Source organism: Canis lupus, chromosome 1 (assembly GCF_048164855.1).
Source record: "Canis lupus baileyi chromosome 1, mCanLup2.hap1, whole genome shotgun sequence".
Taxonomy (NCBI): Eukaryota; Metazoa; Chordata; class Mammalia; order Carnivora; family Canidae; genus Canis; species Canis lupus.
In genome coordinates this window covers 115,172,499-115,196,040 of record NC_132838.1, presented here as the reverse complement: position 1 = coordinate 115,196,040, position 23,542 = coordinate 115,172,499, and the positions used below count along the sequence as shown (strand labels likewise).

Genomic DNA, 23,542 nt, shown 5'->3' with positions numbered 1-23,542 from the left:
ACACACACAGGTAGAGACACAGGCAGAGGGAGAAGCCAGGCTCCATGCAGGGTGCCCGACGTGGGACTCTATCCAGGGTCTCCAGGATCATGCCGTGGGCTGAAGGCAGCGCTAAACCACTGAGCCACCTGGACTGCCCCTGGCTCAAGGTTTAGAGGGAACTTCTGTGCCGTGGGTTGTGTTGAGTTGGTCCTGGGTGACAGGAAGTTGGATAGCCCTTGCTGTGTGTGGGCAGAGCGAGGCAGGGCCAGTGCTGTTGTCCCCAAGCAGTCTGGTCTGACAAGAGGCCTCCTCTCGCTTTTGTTTCTGATTCTGACCTTGAGTCATGGATGATAGTGTTTGCACAAAGGACCGGCCATACTGGTTTGGCCTCTTTCCACCTATTTCCCTATTCAGAAGCCCAGACCTGGTTTGCGTGACTGCTCTATTTTAGAGGAGGAGCAAAGCTAGAATCTAGTTTGCCAGGCCTGGCGCAGAAAGCATCCTCGTTCTGGAGGGCTGGGGGTAGGGAAAGAACTGCTCCTGTCAATTCTGTAGCCAAATGGGGCAAGGAGCCAAGTAGCTGCTGCAGGAGGCCACATTCTTTAGGTGGAACCCTACCCACCTGATGGAAAGGATCTTAGCTGACCAGTGAGATCGTAGTGGGGCAATCACTGTTAAATTTACCTGGGCAGGGCAGCCCCGGTGGCGCAGCGGTTTGTCATCGCCTGCAGCCTGGGGTGTGATCCTGGAGACCTGGGATCGAGTCCCACATCGGGCTTCCTACATGGAGCCTGCTTCTCCCTCTGCCTGTGTCTCTGCCTCTCTCTCGCTCTCTCTGAATGAATAAATAAATAAATCTTTAAAAAAAAAATTTACCTGGGCAATTAAGAGCACGAGGTCCTCTCCTGGCACCGCTGCGAACACACCCTTGCCTCCTCCCTTACTTCATTCTGTAGGCGGCGGCCGCCCTGGCTACTGCAGGGCAGCATCTTCTCTGGCTGGTCAGTGTGCTGTGTGAACACAAAACCTTGGGGTTTTATGTTTACGCAAGAACCAGGGGTGTGTACTTTTTACGTCCTGGTACACATTTTGTGGCTTGGGATTCCTGCACAGTTTGCCCCTGAGAGGTGGAAATAGAGTTGAAGTGGGATTTTTTTTTTGCTCCAAAAGCGAACACAGATAGCCACTCGGTGCACATACTGCAGTGCCTCCTTTTCTTAGTCACCTGCTTCTCAAGACCATAGGGACTCCTTGATGACTTCCCGGTGGGCAGTGCCCCTTCTCTAGACCCTCCCAGCCTGGGGTCGGGCTGCCAGTGCTCGCCCCCGCACCAGCCGGGGTACTCCTCGTCCTGCAGGTTCTGAGGCCCTTCTCTCCTCTCCAGTGGTGGTCCTGGTGGGGCTGTTCTTGATGGTCCTCATCGTCTTGCTGGGGGCCTCCGTGGTCTGCCTAATCAGGGTGGCGCGGAGGAGCCAGGAGCGCACCCTCCGCACCGTCTGGAGCTCTGGGGACGACAAGGAGCAGCTGGTGAAGAACACCTACGTCCTGTGAAGGCCCTGCCAGCCAGATGTCACCCTTCCTCAGGACTCCCTGTTGACGAAGAGAACCTGGGAAGGGAGGGGACACAAGTGTCGAATGTGTGTGTGCTTTTTAAAATAGAGTGATTGGATTGTATTTGTGCGATCATTAGGGCTCCGGGTCTGTTTGTTACTCCAGAAGGTAAGAGGGCTGCTTCCTGCTCTCCCAGCTGGGTCTGCTTTGGGACCCTCTTGGAGGAGGGCTCTGCCCCAGACCAGAGTCAGCTACTCTTCGGTTTAGTTCTTCACTCCAGGTATTGGTTTTCTTTGCTTACATTGAATCCTGTAGCATCCATTCCCATTACAAAAGTAATGTAATAGTTTCCTTTGATTTGTGGTTTTGTTGTTTGTTTGTTTTTTAAATAAGTGGAAACAAAAGTTTTTTTTATTAGGATTCTGAAAGGAAGAGAAAAAATGTACAAGTTTAATAAAAAGAGCCTTCCCTTTAAAATAAATTTCAGCAAGTGCTTGCTTTCTTTATGGGATTGCTGATTTAAACTCTGCCAAAATTAACACACAACACTATGTGAGATGTCCCATTGTAGAAAAAAATCTCATCTTTCAGATCTTTTTGAATGAATATCTTACATTGCAACTGAGTGCCCGTAAATAAATTTTCACCAAACAACACTTAGCCTTACCACCTTCAGGAATCTCTGGCATTTCCTTCTATGTCACGTTTGATAAATTCTAGCCATATCCCACTGAATTGGTTTTTGCTTTGTTGCTGTTGTTTACTTATTTATTTAATTTTTTAAAAAAAGATTTATTCATTCATGGGAGACATAGGTAGAGGGAGGAGCAGTTTCCCTGTGGGTAGTCTGACACAGGGCTCAATCCTAGGACCCTGGGATCATGAGCTGAAGGCAGCCGTTTAACTGACTGAGCCAGCCAGGCACCCCTATTGTTTAAATAATGACCCAGGGATCCCTGGGTGGCGCAGCGGTTTGGTGCCTGCCTTTGGCCCAGGGTGCGATCCTGGAGACCGAGGATCGAATCCTACGTCGGGCTCCTGGTGCATGGAGCCTGCTTCTCCCTCTGCCTATGTCTCTGCCTCTCTCTCTCTCTCTGTGTGTGTGACTATCATAAATAAATAAAAATTAAAAAAAATAATAATAATAATGACCCAATGTGGACTAACCCATACCTTGAAACACTGCCTTTTAGGATGCAGGAGGATTGGAGTGAGGATGCATCCTGTCCAGGGGAAGACCGAAAACTTCCTGAGATTGGGGTGGCAAAATGACCAGTCATTTTGGCATCTGTGACTGTCCTCTCTCCCCTCTCCCCGCAGTTCTACAGTCTTCCTCAGGTCTCCCACCTGCCTCTGCAGTGAAATGGGGACAGGATACCTCCTGGCTGAATTTGGCCTCCAAGCTTGGCTGCAATTCTGCCTACCTGTGGGTGTTCCCTTCCTGTCTCTAGACTCTGGAAGCCCTTCTTTTCTTTCTCCCCATTGTCCAAACATGTAGTCCTGAACATGGAACAGCATTGGGGGAACCCATGGGATCAGCCAGGCAGCCTGGGGCCTCCACTAGCATAGGTGGGGAAGCTGGCAAGGCCTCCGTCCTTCACCCTTCCTAGAAAACCCCTCAGGCCAGAAAGATCACATTTTGTGTATTGGGGAAGAGACATGCATCCCAATCCCATAGGGCTTAGAAAACTATTCCAGAGGCAAGTTGGACAAATATCTCATGTCCTCCTTTGCAGCCTTCCTCATTTATGGGAGACATTGCTCAGGGATTCTGGCCCTCCCTGCCAAGCCTTCTAGGCAACCTGGCAATCTGGCCTCAGAGACGATGGTGAGCAGATGAAAGCTGCCTGCTATATCCCAGATAGATCAAGACCCAGTTCTGCGAGAGCCTTTGGTCCAGAAAAAGGCACCAGGAAGAGACTCTCCACCCACCATTCCAGGTGTGCAGCAGTGAGCGGATCACTCAGCTCCTTTGAATGTCCCATTTCCTCACCTGTACTCTGGGTGAGCATGAGGGTTATGTGCGATCATAGGTGCTGGGTCGACGAAGGGAAATGCTCAGCAAGGGAACCTCCTTCAGGGGGCTGGTGTCCACCTCTGCCTACTTGTCTGTCAGTAGCTGGCAGCTCTCCTTTGTACCCTCATGTGGGACCCTATGTGGGACCTCAGGCCTAGTGATGCCTCTGGCTGAGCAGGGGGCCTTTCTCTACCTACTCAAGAGTTCTTTCTCCATAACTTAATGTGAAAAAAAAAGTGGATTTTATTTTCATTTTTAAAGATTTTATGTCCTCTCTATACCCAGTGTGGGACTTGAACTCACGACCCCAAGATCAAGAGTCGCAAGCTTCACTGACTGAGCCAATGAAGTGCCCCTGTGCTGGGATTTTAAAAGAAATGGTTGGGAATCACTTTAATTTTGCAGTAGGAAAAAAAAAATAATAATAATAATTTTGCAGTAGGAAGATCAAGTGACTTCTCTTAACACCGTCAAGGCCATTTGAACTTTAGGTTTTTCATATAGTGTACCTTTGTGTTTCCGGTGCAGAAGTCATGCTGACTCCCTTCTGCCAAAATGTGTCCCACTTGTCTCATGGTTTGGAGGCCCCGTGGCCTGCTGGCTCCTGGCTGACCGACTGACTGCCTTGGACCTTTGGACCCTGCCTGCCAGTGGTGTCTCACTGTGTGCGATGCTTTTCCAGGCTGTGGTGCTGCCATTCATGTCTGGCCAGCCAGCTCCTGTGTCACCACTGTGGCCCTTGAAACTAAACTGCCTGTTTGGGACTTTCTGAACCATTTATGGGCTAACAGTGGTGCTCCTTTGGAAAGGCTGCCCAACAGTGGGCCAGTAGCCAAGGTATTCAGTGGCCATTTCACAGCCTTTGTCATCCTCAGGCTGCTCATATCATGTAGAGGTGGAGTGGGCTTTTAAAAAGTCCATTCAACAAAGACCTGTCATTGTCCCCTCCACACGCTTCAGTAAAGAGTTTGTTCAGGGGACATGCCTGTCCCTAGAAAGGGGTTATTTCTAGGCCATCTCCTGGGTAACGGTCAGGTCAAAGGGGTTGGGAGCTACATTAGGCTATTTTGAAAATTTGGGATTCTTCCTCATTTCTGTGTGATGCATCTTTCTCCCCTCTAGTGTCAAGTCCAGGCCCACCTAATTGGTGCACCCTCTGGGTGGCAGGCTGACCGGAAGGGGCCTCAGGGATTTTGAGCCTGCCTGGATACTTCCTTGGACTGGTACTGGTCCTACATTATGAAGATAGTGATCACTGGGTTGTTGAGTGCCCTGCTTGCCAAGTCTCCCTGCAGTGATCCATATGGTGTCTGTAACAATGAACATTCACATGTGACCCTCCCAAACAGAAGGTCTGGGTGTGAGTAGGTGATAGAAGAGGTGCAGCTGTACCTGCTGGGATGGGACACCCTCGGGGAAGGAGCACTTCAGATCCTGGACAGTAGGAGGTGCCACTAGGGCTCTGTCGTTTAAATCCAGCACTACAATCTGCCAATCTCCTAGTGCCCTGAGCCCTGCACCTGGCAGTGTGGCCTGTCAACATGGTCAGTCCCAGACAATTCTGCTGTGCCCGGTGCCATCAGTGGCAGCTCCTCAATGTGGGCCCTACCCTAGACATTTACAAACACATGGACCTGCACAGCCTTGTTCCAGTCTATGATAAAACTTGCACAGCCTTGTTCTAGTCTGTATGATAAAAATCACACTTCTGAGGCCCAAGCAACCCCGGGCTATGCCATACATGGATGGTGGTTGAGGCTGCAACTATTCAGTGGCACTGCCCATGTGGTGGTCCAAGACCAGCTTGACAAATCCTGAACTGCAGTGCCCTGTGCCCCAGTATTCTATGTGCTTGCAGGTGGAAAAGAATGAGCCACAGTGTCTCCCCATTGGGCATGAGGGTTGCTTTGGGGCCTTGTAATTATTGGTAATGATACCGAAGAGCCACAGGTCAGCCTGAAGTCCCTTGTGTGGGTCCTAATGGATTATAGACTAGTCTTAGACTACATCCTGGCTGTCTGCAGGATGCCTGTTCCTACACAGCTGGAAAGCTCCAGGACCCTGGCCGGCAGGTTGGTGTCTTAGCAGGACTCACTGCTCCTTGGAGTCCTGTTCCTGGGTCACTTTAATTAAATGCTGTCTGAGAGGAATTGAATGAATTTGCTCTCAAGCTCCGTTAGATTTATCAGAGTGGCATTCTTTTTTTTTTTTTTTTTTTAAGATTTATTTATGAGAGACACAGAGAGAGAGAGACAGACAGACAGATAGACACAGGCAGAGGGAGAAGCAGGCTCCATGCAAGGAGTCCGATGTGGGACTCGATCCTGGATCTCCAGGATCACACCCCAGGCTGCAGGCGGCGCTAAACCGCTGCACCACCGGGGCTGCCCCAGAGTGGCATTCTTGTGTGAAAATTCACTGGGGTGGCAGGACGGCTGGATTGTTGGCAGAGACAGTCATCCAGGGGGGTCTGTCTCATGCTATCAGGAATCTTGGGTGCGCCAAAAATATGTGACCCTGACCACTGCTTACCTCGGCAGTCTTTCAGGGTTGGTTGTATTTTTTTTTTTTTTTTAAGATTTTATTTATTCATGAGAGACACAGGCAGAGGGAGAAGCAGACCCCATACAGGGAGCCTGATGAGGGACTCGATCCCGGAACTCCAGGATCACACCTGGGCAGAAGGCAGGTACTAAACCGCTGAGCCACCCGGGGCTGCCCTCCGGGTTGGGTTTGCAGCGAGCACCTAGAGGGATGAGAGAGTGGCTCCCTGTGGGACAAAGCAGGCTTGCCTGCTTCTTACTATAAAGGGCCAGGTCTCCAGAGCTCATGTCCTGCTCCTGTGGTACAACCCATTGCCCCCATGGGGCAGAGGGAACCAACCTGCTGATGCTTAAGCTGCTTGCTGGGAGTAAGAAAGCTCTGCCTCTGACCCAGGAATCTCAAGGCCTCTGCCAGCATTTTGGAAACAGTTACCAGCTAACTTGTTAACTTGCAAATAGAGTGAAATAAAATCCCAGACACAACAGTCAGTTGGGTGGTGGCCAAGTTTGGCTTTCTGTAGCCGGGCTGTCAGCCCCTTAGCATGCCCCCAAAGGGGGGCCCATCAAGAAGTTCTGATCATTAGTGTTCCAGAATGCCCAGGGCCAGTGCCACACTTTAGTCTTGGGACAGAGGAAACTGAGTCCCTACGTACTGTGCACTTAAAGTCATCCATCTCCTGGGACGTGGTTAAGTTCAAAGAAAACGTTTTCGTATAGGGATTATGATGTTTATAGGACCAGGGTGCTCTGTTCAGATAAACTTCAGGACAGAGATGAAAGTAGGCCTTGCAGCAGTGCTTTTTCCTCATGTGTAGGGGTGCAGGATGCCCATGGAAGGCTGTGCCCCAGCCACCCACTCCTTGGTCCTACCCCATCTTGGCTTCCCTAGCCACTGAAGTTGGCATCCAGCAATCTCCTCCTAAATTGCAGAGATTAAGTAAAAACTTCAGGGTTGGAGTGACCCTCCAAAGAATGTCTGCTGTGAAACATTAGAGAAAGAGAAAGCCAGTCTAGTAGTGAATGGCAGTATTGCAGGCCAGTTGGGAACACAAGTCCCTTCTTCCTACAAAGAAGGCATTGCTTAGGACCAAGTCAATGAGGAAGCAAGCAGAGGAGGGCAGAGGCATTACCAGTCAGGGGCAGGCAGGGCCTGGGGAGGGACAGAAGCTCTTGTCCCTGCGCCTGGTGGCACCTAGATGAGTACTGAACAGCAGGGGGTGTTTTCTGAAGAGCAGAAGGCTGGACATACTTAGGCCCTCACACCATCTTCTCATTAAGCATCTTGGGTTCACCTTCTCAGCTCTAATCTGGCCTCCATTTGTTTTTTGTTTTTTTAGATTTTATTTATTCACGAGAGACACACAGCGAGAGGAGGGAGCAGGGAGCCCAATGTGGGACTCGATCCCCCGTCTCCAGGATCATGCCCTGGGCCAAAGGCAGCACTAAACCACTGAGCCACCCAGGCTGCCCTCACCTCCGTTTGTAAGTCTTCTGGGTTAGAACAAGAGAATGGGTATATTCACTGCCCCCAATGGGGAGTAGTGATACACAGGCTCCTGTGTCCATATCCCCTTCTTCCTTTCAGTAAAGAAGTCCCCAGGTTTTCTCTAGGTACACAGCTGCCCAGCAAGGTGCTGTAATTTCCTAGTCTCTTCAGCAGAGGGACGTGCTGCTTCCAGGTGGGGTCCTTAATAGGAACTGGTGTGCCCTCTACTCGCCCTTTCCCTTCCCAAGAATCCAGCTCCCCTGTATGTTCACGGGCAACACCCGGGAAGGATGCAGAGCAACCAGAGTTAGGAGCCCAGGTCCCTGGGTGATTTTATGGGAGAAAAAGTGAAGCTATCTTGTTAATGCTCTTTCTGGCCTAACAGCAGCCACCTCCTAACTAATACAGGAGTGAATAGAGGGGAATTTGGAGCATCAGGCGTGCTCTTCTCCAGACCCCCTCACCCTTTCCACAATCTTAGCAAAGTAGTAAAGAGCTACTTCATCTTGGGTCTGGAAGGTCTCCCACTACCGCTCTGCGATCTACTAGCCCAGTGTCCTTGGGCACAAAACCTTCTTTTTGAAGCTCAACTGCCTCATACAGAACATGGGATCCTACTGCCAGCTTCACAAGTAATCATATGAGGTTGTGCTTGTGAATATGAATAATAAAACTAACATTTACTGAGTATCTATTTACCTTGTGCCAGGCAGGCTCCAGACACAACGGTCACCTTATGAGTGGAAGTCTTCCATTTTACAGAGGACAAAACTGAGGTGCAGGGTGGCTGACTTATTTATTCATAGAGCAGTAAGAAGTAGAGGGAGGATTCCAGTGAGCACCTGACCCTCCACAACCCAAACTCTTAGGTACTCTGTGCCTGCTGTAACCTGCCATGACGTTCGTTAGCAGAGTGCCTGGTATCAGGTAACCTCACTATTTCACCAGATGTTAGTGAGCACCAAATTCCAAGTCCTGCTGTTCTGGTTGCTGAGCAAAAAAAAAACCGTCCCTAACCCCCAGGGAATTTGTTTTGCCTGGAAAAACACGTTTTCTCATATCCTGCATCCAGTTGTGCATAAAGCCAGTCATCATTCACCACCTCTTTTCACTCAGAGTAAAGATCAAAGGTCTCCGATGTACAAGCCCCCCGCTCCACCCCACAATCCCTCTTCATCTCCTATGTCTTCCCCTCCATTCTCACCACCACTCTGAAGCCCTTGTAGTTCATCACTCAGGTACATTCCTGCCTCAGGATCTTTTGCACTTGTATTCCCACTGCCTAGAACACTACCTCCCTGTGTTTGCATGGCTTATCTCCTCATCTTCAGATCTTTATTCAAAAAAGACTTGAGTGAAGCTTTCCTTGGCAACTAAAATCCAACCTCTCTGGCAGCCCCGGTGGCTCAGTGGTTTAGCGCGGCCTTCAGCCCAGGGTGTGATCCTGGAGACCCGGATGAGTCCCACGTCAGGCTCCCTGCATGGAGCCTGCTTCTCCCTCTGCCTGTGTCTCTCCCTCTCTCTCTCTCATGAATAAATCTATCTTAAAAAAAATAAAATCCAGCCTCTCCCCAAAATACCATGTAGTTATTACCTAGCCCCCTTTCTTGCTCTCTCCTTAGTGCATATTGCTTTTTATTTTTTTATTTTTTTTTAAATTTTTATTTATTTATGATAGTCACACACAGAGAGAGAGAGGCAGAGACACAGGCAGAGGGAGAAGCAGGCTCCATGCACCGGGAGCCCGACGTGGGATTCGATCCCGGGTCTCCAGGATCGCGCCCTGGGCCAAAGGCAGGCGCCAAACCGCTGAGCCACCCAGGGATCCCGCATATTGCTTTTTAAAATACAGCCTTTATTGAGGCATAAGTTACATAAACTTACCCATTTCAAATGTACACTTCAGGGGTTAATTTTTTTAAAGATTTATTTTCAGAGAGAGCAAGCCTGGGGGGAGAGATAATCTTTTTTTTTTTATTCATGATAGTCACACAGAGAGAGAGAGAGAGAGAGAGGCAGAGACATAGGCAGAGGGAGAAGCAGGCTCCATGCACCGGGAGCCGGACGTGGGATTCGATCCCGGATCTCCAGGATCGCGCCCTGGGCCAAAGGCAGGCGCTAAACCGCTGCGCCACCCAGGGAGAGATAATCTTAAGTAGGCTCTGCGCTCAGCGAAGACATGGGGCTTGGTCCCACGACACTGAGTTCACAACCTGGGCTGAAACCAGGAGTGGGATGCTTAACCAATTGTGCCATCCAGGCGCCCCCAGTTGTTATTTATTTATTTATTTTTATTTATGAATGAGAGACACAGAGAGAAGGGCATTTTCAGATGTATTTTCATCCTCTACAATTAGTTAATCCCCATTCCCCACGTAGTTCCCAGCAACCCGCCACCTGCTGTCTCAATAACCCTTCTCTGAACACTAAATGCGAACACTCCTACAGCATGGACTCCTTGGTGTCTGGCTTCGTTCACCTCGCAGAATGTTTCTGAGGCTCATGCACGATGCACTGTATGTCAGTTCATTTCCTTTTTATGGCGGAGTAGTGTTCCGCCACGTAGATATTCACATTTTGTCTCTCCATTTACCAACTCACCGGACACCTTAGTTTCCTGTTGTTTTCTAACATTCCGTACACTTGTTTCCCCCAATAGAGAGCTAATCCCGTGAGGCTGGGATGTTTGCTGGTTTAATTAAATTAACCTTTGTATCCGCAGCACCTGAACCGTCCTGGGCACCTAGTAGGTAGTCAACAAACATAAGCTGAAGGAATGGACCATAAAGATAACATTTTATTGTCTTTAAGGGCTAAGCTGGTCATCAAGCAGGGGAAAGAGGTGAAAGCGATAGGCCGTGTGGAGCCAGCACCCAGGGGAGGCCTCTCCCAGGAATGCACTTTGGACCAGAGACCGGAGTACACATGGTCGTCATCATCATCCCCAGGCGTCAGCCATGAATGACTCCTGCCTGGACGGCAGCCCAGCTGCTGGTGGCAGAGCTGTGTCGCAGAGGGACTCGCGAAGGACACTTAGCCTCACAGCAATGGGAGCAAGTGGCTCGCCCCCCACCGCCCCCCTCGGCCTGCCTGGCCCAGGCCAGCATGGGGAGGGCAGGCGGGGCTCACAGCTACCCCTGCGGCTGACCACCCTCCAGGGAGAGCCCCAGGGGCCAGAGCCCTGGACCTGAGTCTGGCTGTGGATCCCAGTTCTAGGCATTCACACTATATTTGCCCTCCACTGTCTTACTTACTTGGTCCCTCAGTTTTCTCATCTGTAAAATAGGGGTAGTAATGATACCTACCTTCTGATTAAAAAACCCCAAACCTTATCTTGCCAGGCATGGTTCTAGAAAATTAATTCATTACAACAACCCCATATGGTACCTGCTGTATACAGATGAAGAAACGGAGGCACGGAGAGGCTAAGTCTTTCCTGAGCTCACCTCACTACTAAGTGACACGGTCCTCAAATTCAGGAGGACCAGCTCCTGCTCTTTGCCCCTTCAGAGGTTGTGAAAGTGAGTTACTGTGCGTGCAGCCCTTGAACAGTGCCTGGCCCGCAGTGAGTACAGTGTCAGCATGATGACGGGACGGGGCACGGGGCACAGGGCGGGACCCTCCCTCTCATTTCTTCCAAAGCAGGCATCAGAGCCTCTTGGGGGAAGCAGGGGACAGCTGCAGCCCCTCTCCCAGAAGTCTACAGCTGCCCACACAGTCCCCCCTCCCTCGCCAAGGCTCGGGGGGGGGGGGGGGGTGGAAACTTAGCCCTTAACTGTCCACCCCCCCACCCCCGTTTCCCAGAGAAGTTGGGTGGTGCTGGGGAGGGGCTGTGAGTCAGGCTCAGGAATCTGAACAAGGTGGGGTGGGGCTCCCCAGAAGTCCCTGGGCGGGCAGTTCCCACTGCTCCTCCCCACGGCCTGCCCCCTGCCCTCGGGCACTACCCAGGCCCCCGGCGGCCTCCCCACAGACCTCGTCTCACCACCATGGAGTTCGACCTGACCGCAGGTGCGCTCCTGGGAAGACGGGCATCCGAGGCGCAGGGGGCCAGGCTACGCCCCAGAAACCTCCTCCAGGGGCGCATCCCGCCCACCGCCCCCGCACCAACCCACCCGACTTCTCTCCACAGCCCTGGACTCCAAGAAGCCCCACGGGACAGGCCAGGTGGGAGACCACAAACACAGCGCCCCCAAAGCTCAGGGCGCGTCGGCGGATAAACCGAGGGTAAGTCCCCCCTGGGGCGGGGGCGGCCGCCTTGGGCCGGGGCCGGGGCCGGGCTCCTGGCCTCACCGCCGCGCCTCCAACTGGCAGGGCCACGGCCACCGCAGCTCGGACTCCAGCAGCAGCAGCGGCAGCTCCAGCGACTCCGACCATGACGGGAAGGTAGGACCCCCCGCCCCGCAGCAGGCGCCCGGGGGAGGGCACAGGCCCGGCCCGGCCTCCCCGGCCCAACCCGCTCTCCTCTCCCCCGCCCGCGGCCCCGCAGCCTCGCGCCGCCGCCCCGGGGCCGCACGGAAGCTCGCCGGGCAAGGCCGAGAAGCCCAAGGTGAAGAAGAAGAAGGAGAAGAAGGAGAAGAAGGGGAAGGCGAAGAAGGAGGCTCCCCACTGACGGGCCTGGGCGGGTCTCAATAAACCTCTCCTCGCTCGCCTCCCGCGCGCCTCCCGCTCGCCCCCCGCGCGCCCCCCGCTCGCCCCCCGCGCGCCCCCCGCCCCTCCCCCGCCCGGGCCGGGCCTGCCCCCGCCGGCCGCCCGCGCCGCCAAGGAGACGCCGCCTCGCCGAGCCCGTCACGGTTTATTGTTTCCGGAACCGCGCGTGCGGCGGCGGCCTCGGCACCTCGGGGGGCGGGGGCCGGGGCCGCCCTCACCGCACCAGGTGGAAGGTGAGCCAGTACATGAGCAGGGGCTGCGCCGCCGCCACGGCCATGGTCAGGTACATGCGCAGCTGGTTCCGCGCCCCGCGCACCGGGACGCCCTCGGCCGCCGCCTCCGCCAGGATCTTCAGCCGCAGCGTCCGGATCTGGGGGCGGGGGGTTCAGCCTTGAGTCCTCGGCCGCCGGGCCCAAGTCTCCGCTCGTGGGGAGCCTCGGATCCCCCCACATCTCCTCTAACGGCCGGTGAGGCCTTGCTCCTACCCGAGCCTTGGGGGAGACGGGAGGGTGTGGGATGCGCGCCCCGCGACCCCTGCCCGAGGGGGGCGGGGCTGGGCCATGGCTGCTGCCACCGCTGCTGCCACCGCTGCTGCCACCCGCTGCTGCTGGCGCGAGGACAGTTTTTCGACATAAGCCTGAAAGGCTTTTTTTTTTTTTTTTTTTTACTTTTAAACAATGACACCTAGGTCAAAGTTTATCTGAGGGTCAGATTTGGCCAACCAGTTTTTGCCCCCTGCTCCTCACACAGGCTCACACGGCCTCTTCCCAGGGCCCTGAGGTGCATTTATCATCATTCCTCTTTTTTTTACAAAAGGGGAAACAGTTCTAAAGATTTAAAGAGAGGAAGTGATTTGCTTGGGACCCAGAGAAGCTACTTCCAGGGATACCAAACCTTTTTCATCCTGACAGAAATTCTGGCAGGAAAGCCCACCATGTCACCACCTAAGAGTGGAGTGAGGGTGAGAGCCCACCCTAACAGCGCAGCTGGCTCCTCTTCCTTCAGACCCCAGACTGGACACCCCCTCTTCCAGGAAGCCCTCCTGACCCCCCAGGCTGGGATAGCCACTTTAAGCCTCCTCAGTTGGGCAAGGTGGCTCTTAACTCCTAGGCTGACATGCTCTGCTTGGATGCCTCCAGGGGACCCCGAATATGAGGGCTTGTGCCCTCAAGCCCCATCCTCCCCTGAGCCCCAGCTCACCATGAACACAAAGATAGACACGCAGCACCACCCCAGCACCACGTAGTAGCCAATCTTCCCAAAGAGCAGGCCCATAAGGACCCCGCCAATCATCCTGAGAAGAGAGGGGAAGGCCGGTCTGAGGAAGAGGCCTGGGGGCTGGGGCTGGAGGCGGGGGGAGGGGAAGGAGGTACTCACCCAACGTATTTATAGCCCAAGAAGGCCACCAGGTCGATAGTGGTGAGGTCAGTGTTGACAGTGACCAGGTAGAGACTGAGCAGGATGGCCAGCACCTCCAGTGTCAGCCAGGCCAACGCAGAGCTTGCCTGCAGCCCAAGGAGGTCTGGGGAGAACCTGCCGGCACCAAGCTCTGTCACCCCAACTGCCGGTTCACCCTCCCTGTGTTGGGTGGGGCTGGAGACTCAACAGTGACCAAGATGGATCTGGACCCTGTCCTCGAGGAAATCTCACTCAGGGAAGGCAGGCTTGTCCTCAGTGACAGCCCAGAGACGTCAGGGCTGGGGTGAGGGGAGCACAGAGCAGGGGAGGTGCCTGACCCAGTCAGGAGGTGTCAGGGCTACCCAGAGGAGAGGCCACCTGAGCTGCAGCCAGAGGACTAAGGAGCTCACTGGGAAGAAGGACCGTGGTCTCTGCCCCCAGTGCCTCAACAATGAATTGACTCCAATGGCCATTGTTTTTCAATGCCACAGAAGAAATGAACTGGGACCTAAGAGTGAGACGTGGGGGTTTGACCCATTTGGGGGGTGGGAAGACTTCCCTGAGTAAGTGACGCCAGAGTGGAGACATCACAAGTGAGCAGGTGCTCAGCAGGTGATGCAGGGGAGGAACAGACTCCTGAGCTAAGGGAACTGGGTGTGCAAAGGCCCTGGGGCAGGGGTCAGGCAGCACCAGGCCGTCTGGAAGATGGAAAGAGTCCTGGAGTGGTGAGGCAGAGTGAGGAGGAGGGGCAGAGAGCAGCTGCATGGAGGCCGTGCAGTGGGAGACTAAGGAGCCAGGGCTTGATCTGGGGACGGGAGAGCTATGGGCAGCTTCTGAGCAGGGTGGACGTAGCCAGGCCCACACCTCAGACAAGATCTTGCTAGCTGCTGTTGGAGTCAGGGTGCAGAGGGTATGTGGGCAAGGCAGCTGGTTAGGAGGCAGTGAGGATGAGCTGCATCTCCTAAGGAGGCCAGAGTGATGGGCTCACATGGGTGGAAAGCGAGGAAAGGGTGACGCTGGCGGTGACACCGAGGGCTCTGTCCTGAGCCCACTGGGAGTACGGTGGGGCTGTTCCGAGACAGGAGATCCAAGAGACCTTCCTGACTGCCCCTCAGCCCCCCAAGCCTCACCCCGCTCTGGCTACTCCAGGCCTCCCTTACCTATCCTGGGTCCCCAGCGCCAGGCCAGCCACCAAGACATAAGTGATGAAAGCCATAGCTGTGGGAGGCAGACACACAGACACTGGTCAGAGGCAGACAGACCATCCTGGGCCACTGGGCACCTACACCTCTGCCCTAAGCGTGCCCCCCCAGGGGGAGAAGGGGCAGGAGATAGGGAGGGGGAGACCTGGAATGTAGAGGTCAGGAGCGTTGACATCAAAGCGGGGGGCCACGGGAGTGTCCTGCTGGTACTGCACTTCCCAGTCCTGCGGGCAGAGTGAGGGGAGCAAGCAGACCCCCAGAGCTGAGCCCGCTCCTGGGGCAAACCCTCTCCCCCAACCCTCCACCCCCAGAGGCGTCCCCCCTCCTCGGACTCGGTTCCCCTCGGTGGGGGCAGTGCTGACCTGGTGCAGGTAGGGGAAGAAGAGCAGGCCCAGCTTTTTGCCCACATACATGGTGTCCACGGCAAAGTAATACTTGAGCTTGGTGACGGGGATGAAGCGGTCGATCTGGAGGGAGGCAGAGCCCAAGCCTGAAGCCCTGGCCTCCTGGCCCCCGCCTCCCCCCACCCCACCCGCCCAGCCCACTCACGTTCTTATCCACCAGCTCCTTGCCCTGTGCGGCCAGGCTGCTCCCGTAGGCCATGGCCATGTTGGACACAGGGTCAGCCAGGAAGGCGGCCTGCGGGGACGCGGAGGCTGCAGGGTAGCCCAGGCCGCTGGGAGCCCGCTGGGCCCCGTAGCCCCGGCTCTGGGCCGAACTTGTGTCATCGAAGAGCTGGTGGGGGTCAGCCATGCCCGGCTGGGACACGGGGATCCTCCGCTTCGACGCTGCAGGGGAAGAGGGTGGGGAGCTTCGTTCATTCTGTGGGTGCTCTCCTGCCGGCGGTGGTTTGGAGGTCGGATGGGCGCCTAGTCCAGTGTGGGCGGCTCTGTCGGCCTGTCCTCTGTCTGCCCGTCCAAGTACCAACAGCGATGATGCCGTTGACAGCAACTATGTTACTCGGCCTACTGTGCCCGGAATCCTGTCCGCATCTCCCCTGGGGCTCCCCTCACCCGTGTGCTCCAGCCACGTGGGCCTTGATGTTCAGCGCACACACTGGGCGCGCTCCCACCTCGGGGCCTCCGCACTGGCTGTTCCTCCGCTCTGGTGCTTTTCCCCACCCCAGCCCCAGCTCTCTTCTGCCCATCTGTGGGGGCTCCCCTACCACCTTGTCTACAACCTCGGCAGCACACCCCACCTCCCTTCCCTGCTTCACGTGTATCCAGAGCTCCGCACAAGCTGACAGCCTACCCGTTTTATTTATTTTGTTCAGTGTCTCCCCAGTAAAATGGGAGCCCCCCCCCCAAGGTGGGGAGCTTTTCACAGCTGAATCCCCAGCTCCTCACACAGGGCTACAGTAGGGTGCCTGATAAAACCCTGAGGAACAACTGGGTGACGGGCACTGAGGCAAGCACTTGATGGGATGAGCACTGGGTGTTATATGTTGGCAAATTGAATTTATTATTATTATTATTTTTTTGGCAAATTGAATTTAAATTAAAAAATGTAAAATAAATAAATAAATAAATATTCTTTAGGGCAAGTAAAAAAAAAAAAATACACCAAACCAAAACAGAAAACCCCGGGTAGATGCCCATCCTCACGTTACAAATGTGGCAACCAAGGCTGCGACAGAGGAAATGACCTGTGCACGGGGCCACACCAAGTGAGTGTCGGGGCAGGACTCTAGCCCAGGTTGGCCCGGGCGATGTTACAATAATTAAACCCCCAATGAGCACTTGCCACATCCGGGGCTGTGCCCTAACACTATGGACTAACTCATTTCATCCCCATTTGTGTCAGTGCTATCACGCCCGCCTTCACAGACAGGAAAAGCCAGCCCCCGAGGGGCTCAGGCCCTTACCCCCAAGTCATTTGGATAGCATGAAGCAGAGCCAGGTTTCCAGTTTTTAAAAGGTCCTTCTTGGCTTCCAGTTGGGGTGGGGGCAGGAGGAGGGGAGGAGGCAGGAAGCTGCTCCAGTGGTAGCAAAGTGGGGGGGGGGGGGACAGAAACAGGGATGGAGGGGTGGGGAGGGGGCTGCTTCTGGACAGATTCTGGAGGTCCGAGGGACAGGACTCGCTGGGGGCATGCTTAGCTGCGGTGGGATAAGGAAGAGGGAAGAGAAGGGGAACACAGGACGGATTTGAACCTGCACTCTGGCTGCACAGCCCCTTACCCCTACCCATAAGCAATGTCACCAGATAGTTACTGAGCTCCTCCTGTGTCCCAGGCACCACTGTGGGCACAGGGAATGAGTGAGCGTTACAGTGGGATGGGGGAGAGGAATCCCGTCCTCTTTGTCCCGACTCTGTGCCTCAACTCTCTCTTCTGTGGAACAGTTAGTGACCCAAGGCCAAGTGATACTCATAAATTCCTCAGCCCCTGGCTGACACATAAAACGTGTCGGTCCCTGTCCCCTATGGCCAATTACTAGTCCCTTGACTCTTCCTCTCAGTTATTTGCAGCCTGAGAACAGAGCCAGGTGTGCTCAATCCTGAACCAGCAGCACTGGGCGCGGCCCATTTTCCTTTCCCTCTCCCACTTCTTTTTTTTTTTAAATTTTTATTTATTTATGATAGTCACAGAGAGAGAGAGAGAGAGAGGCAGAGACACAGGCAGAGGGAGAAGCAGGCTCCATGCACCGGGAGCCCGACGTGGGATTCGATCCCGGGTCTCCAGGATCGCGCCCTGGGCCAAAGGCAGGCGCCAAACCGCTGCGCCACCCAGGGATCCCCTCCCTCTCCCACTTCTGAAAGCTTTGGTGCAAGCCCTTCCTTCCTCCCTGTCACTCCCCCTCTCAGTCCTCGATATTTGGGGTTCTGCTCCCCACTACTGGCCTCCTAAATGCCCCTCTGCACTGCCAGGCCGAAGCCTCTGGCCACTGTCATTTGACTCAAGCAGCATGTGACTCCACCGTCTCAAATGCCAACCTCCAACTGGCCCACCTCCTCCCTTTCCTGAGCCCCACAAACACCTCCGAGCACCCCTGTGTGTTAGGCTCGCCTGCAGGCATGGTGGATACACAGTGATCAGAAAGACAAAAACTCCTGTTTTGATGGGGCTGAAGGTCTCTGGATGGGTCCCTCTACACCCATGACTTTCTTTTTCTTTCTTTTTTTTTTTTTTGGCTCCCTGACACAGTGTGGCCCAATTTTCCACATTTCTGGCTTCGCCTCTCACTTAGAGCAGTCTCACCCACCCACAGCTTTCACAGCCGCGGCGCGCCCTGGGCTGTAGGTTCGGTCTCCAGCCACCACTTCTCTTCTGGCCCCACATCCAGGTCTGGTCAGCTCCCCACGGTCTCCAGCCACCACTTCTCTCCTGGCCCCACATCCAGGTCTGGTCAGCTCCCCACGGTGCACTCTGGCTACGCCTGGGCCCTCACCCCGGAGTCTAAGCCCCTGACTCCCCTTCTTTCTTGTGTCCAATTGCTAGTTCTCACCCACTGTGTCTCAGTGTGTACCCTCCCCCTTCAGACTTCGTGGTCTTGAACCTGACTTAAAGGTCCTCCTCCAGGGGATCCCTGGGTGGCTCAGTGGTTTGGCGCCTGCCTTCGGCCTGGGGCGTGATCCTGGAGTCCCGGGATCGAGGCCTACATCGGGCTCCCTGCATGGAGCCTGCTTCTCCCTCTGCCTGTCTCTGCCTCTGTGTGTGTGTGTCTCTCATGAATAAATAAATATTTTAAAAATAAATAAAAATAAAGGTCCTCCTCCTAAGTGCGCCTGCCCATTCTTGCTCCACCAGCCTTCTCTCCAGTCAGCAGCCAGCATCATCTTCGTAAATGCAAAAGGGAACATTTCACGTCCCCTACCCAAGACCAGTACCCCCCGTGCTGAGAATAAAATCCATGTGCCTACAAGGCCCTGCATGACCCCAGCCCCTCCAACCACCCTCGTTGGTTACCTCCCTTGGGGCTCACCGAACCCAGTCACACTGGCCTCTTGGGCCCTGGCTCTGCCAAGCGTCTAGCCCACGCAGGCTTTTGAACATGCAGTGCTATCACCCTGGAACATCATTCCGTGATTACATCTGCCAATATCGCACTGAGGCCTCAGCTCAAGAGTTTCCTCCTCCGAGACCTCCCTCACTCCTCAGTATAAAGCCTAGCCCCACCTTGTTCTTTCTCACAATATCCAGGGGTTCATTTCCCCTCTGAGCACTTAATCACATTTCCTAAGTATATATTCATCTGTCCACTTGTTTACTTGGCACAGACAGGCGTCTCGCCACAAATCCTCTTCTCCAAGCAAATTCCTCATCATTAGAGGAACCTTTCTCCGGAAGCTTCACCGACAGGCCCTGTCTGGGTCACATGCCTAATCTGGGCTACCACAATCCCTCCACCCCGGCCCTGACCCCTCCGCCTGGACTTCCCTCCTCAGCACATCATCGCTCTAGACTTTCCTGTCTTCTGCTCTGTCCTGGTAGCTCCCTGAGGACAGCAACCAGGGCTCTCTGGGCACTGCGGGAGCCCCAGGGTGACCCACCACCAGGCCAGCCAGGCACCTCATTAGTGGCTGAAGGGAGGGGTGAGCACATCAGGCCTCTGAACCTCCATCACACCCTGGATTTTTTCTTTTACAGCCCTAATTACTCCCCAGATTGTCTTGCTGATTTGTTTGTTCCGAGTTTAGTGTCAGTCTCACCACTAAACTCTGACTCCTAAGTTAACGAGGACTAGTGCTGCGCTGCTTACTACCAGGTACCCAAATTCCAGCACGGGGCCTGCCGGCCGCAAGGGCAGCTGAGGCAGGATCCGCTGAATGATTACATGAGATGCAGCACACTGGCCGAGACCAAGAGGCACTTAACGAGAGACACGAATTAACAAGCGACGGGGAAAGGGATGAACAGTACAAGACATACAGGTCCAAATCTTAAATGAGAGGTAAACATGGCCCTCTCAGCTCCCGAAGGGCTCTGAACGCTGTCCTAGGGAGCGCGGGCGACAGCCCGAGGCCACCGAAGGGTGGGGAGAAGGCTGATCGGTAACCGCAAATGAATGAAAGCCGCGTTTTCCTGCACATCACACAATATCCTGCCCAAAGTTGTTTTCTTCCAAAGGGATTTCCTAAAGAAAAGAAGAATCGTCCCCAACGCGCCCCCTACCCGGACCTGGCATCCCAGCGCTGCGCGCACCCCGAAGCTCCAGATCCCTGACCCCGTGACCTCCGACCTGCAGCGACCTCGCTAACTGCCGCGGCGGCCCCGCCACGCCCTTGCCCCCCCCACCCCGTCCCCCGATCTCCTCGCCCGGCCACGTACGCCACTTACGCTGCCGGGGCGTCCCCGCCGCCGCCAAGCCTGCCGGGTGCATCCTTCACCGTCGCAGCCTCCACGGCCGCCGCCGCCGCCCCAGCCACGGTTCGAAATGTGCCCGCCCGGCTCCCGTAGCCACGGCCCCCCGACGACGCGACAGCCAATGGGAGTCACGATAGCCGGAGGCCACGCCCCTCGCGGAGGCCCGTACGAGTTGCCAATGGGCATTGGGCGGGGACTGGTGGCCGGTGGGGGAAGGCGAGAGTCAGCACTAGAAGGGCGGGAGGGCAGGCCCGAGAACAGCCCAGGAGCCGGCGGTCTTGTGCATCACGGGAAATGTAGGCATGGCCCGATGAGGCCGATGGGAAATGCAGTTCTCGCTGGACAGACGCTCAATTAGGGTGGCTGAGAGCACTGGGGAGCCAGGAAAGGGTGTGGAGCGGTGGGAGAGAAATCCGTTTGTGTTCTCGAGGGGCTGGGCGGAGTTGTGCGGACTCTTAACGCTTTAACAATTTTGGTATTAAGCTGAATATTTAGAGAAGAAGGCTCCTGAGAAGTTAGGTGGGAAGAACCAGGTGTCTTTCTTTGAAGATATCTTTTTTTTTTTTTTAAAGATTTTATTTATTTATTCATGAGAGACACACAGAGAGAGGCAGAGACACAGGCAGAGGGAGAAGCAGGCTCCACGCAGGGAGCCCGATGCGGGACTCGATCCCGGGTCTCCAGGATCACACCCTGGGCCTAAGGCGTCGCTAAACCGCTGAGCCACCCGGGCTGCCCTGAAGATATCTTTAGACATTTCCCCAGATTTATAAAAACGCTCCTGCGTGGCGACCTGGCTTCCCCTGTCTGCCAAGACCACTGTGCAGCCTCCAGCAACACACAGCACACCCAGGCACACGGGCAAGTGAGGAGCCGTAAAAATGAAGTTTCCTTAGTCTCTGTCCCTCAGTCTCCCCATTTCTCTCCCCTTCTCTGTCTCAGGCAAAAATAATGGTAGAAGTGACTTTGGGGCAGTGATAGCTCTCCGGAAGGATGTCAGCAAGTGACCCTGTCACTGTGGCTTTCCCTTTCCTCCTCTGAGAAGTTGTCTTTTCTAGGAACCTTGAGGACTGTTCTGGTCTCTCAGTTATGAGTCCTGGCTCAGTCGCAATCCTTTTTTCATGACTGAGGTACCCCCATTCTTCCTCTGCACCTCTGGCTTAGCATCCGTCCCTTGGGCTACATCACCATTTTTTCACCCTAAGCTCACCCTCTCTAAGTTCTTCCATGAATATATATGATTTTTAAATTTTATTTATTTATTTACTTATTTATTTATTCATGAGAGACACAGAGAGTGGGAGAGACATAGGCAGAATGAGAAGTAGACTCCCTGTGGGGATCCCCATGCGGGACTTGATCCCAGGACTCTGGAATCACACCCTGAGCAAAAAGGAGATGCTCAACCACTGAGCCACCCAGGTGCCCCTCTTCCATGAATATTTTGTAATATTCACAGTATTTTATTAAGAAAACAAGCGTTGGGCAGCCCGGGTAGCTCAGCGGTTTAGCGCCGCCTGCAGCCCGGGGCCTGATCCTGGAGACCTGGGATCAAGTCCCACGTCGGACTCCCTGTATGGGGCCTGCTTCTCCCTCTGCCTGTGTCTCTGCCTCTCTCTCTCTCTCTCTCTCTCTCTCTCTGTCTTTCATTAATAAATAAATAAAATCTTAAAAAAAAAAGAAAGCGTTTTTGGCTACCTGGTGCCCTCATATTTGTCCCTTGCCTGTTGTGTGACTGGACCCTTTTTCAGCCTAAATGTTCTCATCTGTTTAATGAGAATACTGCAGGAGAGGCGGAGTATTCGCTGAAAGCCCACTGTGATCACAAGACCTGGCGTATTGTCAGCCTTTGATCACTGGCAGTTGCCTTTACAGTTTTTATTATCAAGTGTCCCTTCCTGTGGGTTGTCAGCCTCAAGTTGAGCTCTGGGGTGTGTCTGAGCTGGGCCCAAGCGCCACTCCGCTGCCACTCTGATGTGGTCAGGTATCCTGGCTGCCCTCCAGGAGTGCTGTTAAGGAGAGTGCTGAGTTACCGCTGCAGGGGTATGTGGAGAACAAACAGGGAACAGGGAAGAACCCCTTTCCCCCCTTAAATAGAGGGGTGTGTCTGTGGTTCTGCTGGGGGAAGGAGACCCCTGCTCACTTCTATTTTCCCTTAAAAATAGGGATGTCTCAGCTTAGACATTCCCTTCCCCAGGAAGCCCTCTTGACCTCCCTAAGCTGGATCAGTTACCCTCTCTGGGTTCCTGTGGGCGCCAGTGTCCTTTCAGTTCCTCCATCCCAGATCTGGTCACTCTGCCTGTGCTTCCCCTGACCTTCTGGGCTGTCGCTGGGTTGAAGGGCTGGAAGCCACCACTCCCACACCACCCCCATGCGGCAGGCAAGGTCTAGAACTGTCTTGGTCACTACTGTGTCTCCAGCATCACCCACCAAGGGGCCAGGCACAAAGTGGGCGCTGAGCAAAGATTTGAGCTAAGGATCCCTACTCTGTCCATGAGGGACACCTGCCTCTTTGGTGTCCCTTATTGTGAATTATTATCATCATTATTATTTTTTAAGATTTTATTTATTTATTTATTTTTATTTTTATTTTTTTTTAATTTTTATTTATTCATGATAGGCACACAGTGAGAGAGAGAGAGAGGCAGAGACACAGGCAGAGGGAGAAGCAGGCTCCATGCACCGGGAGCCTGACGTGGGATTTGATCCCGGATCTCCAGGATCGCGCCCTGGGCCAAAGGCAGGCGCCAAACCGCTGCGCCACCCAGGGATCCCAAGATTTTATTTATTCATGAGAGACAGAGAGAGAGGAGCAGAGACATAGGCAGAGGGAGAAGCAGGTTCTCTGTGGGGAGCCCTATGCGGGACTCGATCCCAGGTCCCTGGGATCATGATCTGAGGCAAAGGCAGATGCTCAATCACTGAGCCACCCAGGCGCCTCTGTCATTTTTTTAATTTAAATTTAAGTTAGTTAACGTATAGTGTATTGTTCATTTCGGGGTAGAATTTAGTGATTCCCAGTGCTCATTCCATCAAGTGCCCTCCTTAACGCCCACTCCTCAGTGACCCCATCCCTTCACCCACCTCCCCTCCAGCAACCTCCAGTTTGTTCTGTACAGTTAACGGTCTGGATTATTTTTCTCTCTCTCTTTTTAAATGATTTTATTTATTTACTCATGAGAGACACAGAGAGAGAGGCAGAGACATAGGCAGAGGGAGAGTCAGGCTCCATGCAGGGAGCCCGATATGGGACTCGATCCCGGGTCCCCAGGATCACACCCTGAGTCAAAGGCAGACGCTCAACCGCTGAGCCACCCAGGCGTCCCTCTGGATTATTTTCCTTTTAAGATTTTATTTTTTTATTTGAAAGCGAGAGAAGGCGAGCGGGAAAGCACAAGTGTTGGAGAGGAAGAA

At 54.1% G+C, this 23,542-nt stretch overlaps 3 protein-coding genes across 6 annotated transcripts in view; 2 read left to right on the top strand and 1 right to left on the bottom strand.

The window, feature by feature from the left end:
- The window catches only part of SPINT2 (serine peptidase inhibitor, Kunitz type 2), a 28,522-nt gene extending 26,508 nt beyond the window's left edge, over positions 1–2,014 (top strand). Inside the window, exon 7 of one of the 2 annotated variants that reach the window (XM_072779408.1) lies at positions 1,340–2,014. In XM_072779408.1, coding sequence (XP_072635509.1) covers positions 1,340–1,533 — 194 coding nt within the window. In that variant the 3' untranslated portion in view covers positions 1,534–2,014. The remainder of the gene's footprint in view (positions 1–1,339) is intronic. The other variant, XM_072779414.1, reaches the window with a different exon arrangement.
- A 776-nt stretch (positions 2,015–2,790) lies between these two features.
- Positions 2,791–12,228, top strand: C1H19orf33 (chromosome 1 C19orf33 homolog). The gene is made up of 8 exons (XM_072779426.1): positions 2,791–2,959; positions 3,270–3,473; positions 6,129–6,239; positions 7,431–7,575; positions 10,391–11,587; positions 11,709–11,803; positions 11,891–11,962; positions 12,066–12,228. The coding sequence occupies exons 5-8, from the start codon at positions 11,566–11,568 to the stop codon at positions 12,186–12,188; spliced, it is 312 nt and encodes a 103-aa protein (XP_072635527.1). The 5' UTR covers positions 2,791–2,959; positions 3,270–3,473; positions 6,129–6,239; positions 7,431–7,575; positions 10,391–11,565; the 3' UTR covers positions 12,189–12,228.
- Positions 10,357–20,262, bottom strand: YIF1B (Yip1 interacting factor homolog B, membrane trafficking protein). 3 transcript variants are annotated; one of them, XM_072779395.1, is made up of 8 exons: positions 20,102–20,262; positions 15,376–15,614; positions 15,189–15,293; positions 14,972–15,050; positions 14,785–14,842; positions 13,604–13,759; positions 13,427–13,520; positions 10,357–12,596 (listed from the first exon to the last, which is right to left on the bottom strand). In XM_072779395.1, exons 1-8 carry the CDS (start codon positions 20,142–20,144, stop codon positions 12,441–12,443), a joined length of 930 nt encoding a protein of 309 aa, XP_072635496.1. In that variant the 5' UTR covers positions 20,145–20,262; the 3' UTR covers positions 10,357–12,440. The 3 variants fall into 3 exon arrangements, with proteins under 3 accessions (XP_072635496.1, XP_072635486.1, XP_072635502.1); XM_072779385.1 differs by having other exon boundaries at positions 20,093–20,238; XM_072779401.1 differs by lacking the exon at positions 20,102–20,262 and adding an exon at positions 19,943–20,055.
- Positions 20,263–23,542: the final 3,280 nt, after the last annotated feature.

What these genes read in the sequence shown, in the direction of transcription:
- C1H19orf33 (XM_072779426.1), top strand. Translation starts at nt 11,566, where the DNA reads ATGGAGTTCGACCTGACCGCAG. An exon ending in GGAGTTCGACCTGACCGCAG is followed by an intron (nt 11,588 to 11,708) that starts GTGCGCTCCTGG and finishes TTCTCTCCACAG; the next exon opens with CCCTGGACTCCAAGAAGCCC. An exon ending in ACTCCGACCATGACGGGAAG is followed by an intron (nt 11,963 to 12,065) that starts GTAGGACCCCCC and finishes GCGGCCCCGCAG; the next exon opens with CCTCGCGCCGCCGCCCCGGG.
- YIF1B (XM_072779385.1), bottom strand. Translation starts at nt 20,144, where the DNA reads ATGCACCCGGCAGGCTTGGCGGCGGCGGGGACGCCCCGGCAGCGTAAG. An exon ending in GCCCCGGCAGCGTAAGTGGC is followed by an intron (nt 15,615 to 20,092) that starts GTACGTGGCCGG and finishes CTTCCCCTGCAG; the next exon opens with CGTCGAAGCGGAGGATCCCC. An exon ending in TTGGGCTATAAATACGTTGG is followed by an intron (nt 13,521 to 13,603) that starts GTGAGTACCTCC and finishes CTCTCTTCTCAG; the next exon opens with GATGATTGGCGGGGTCCTTA.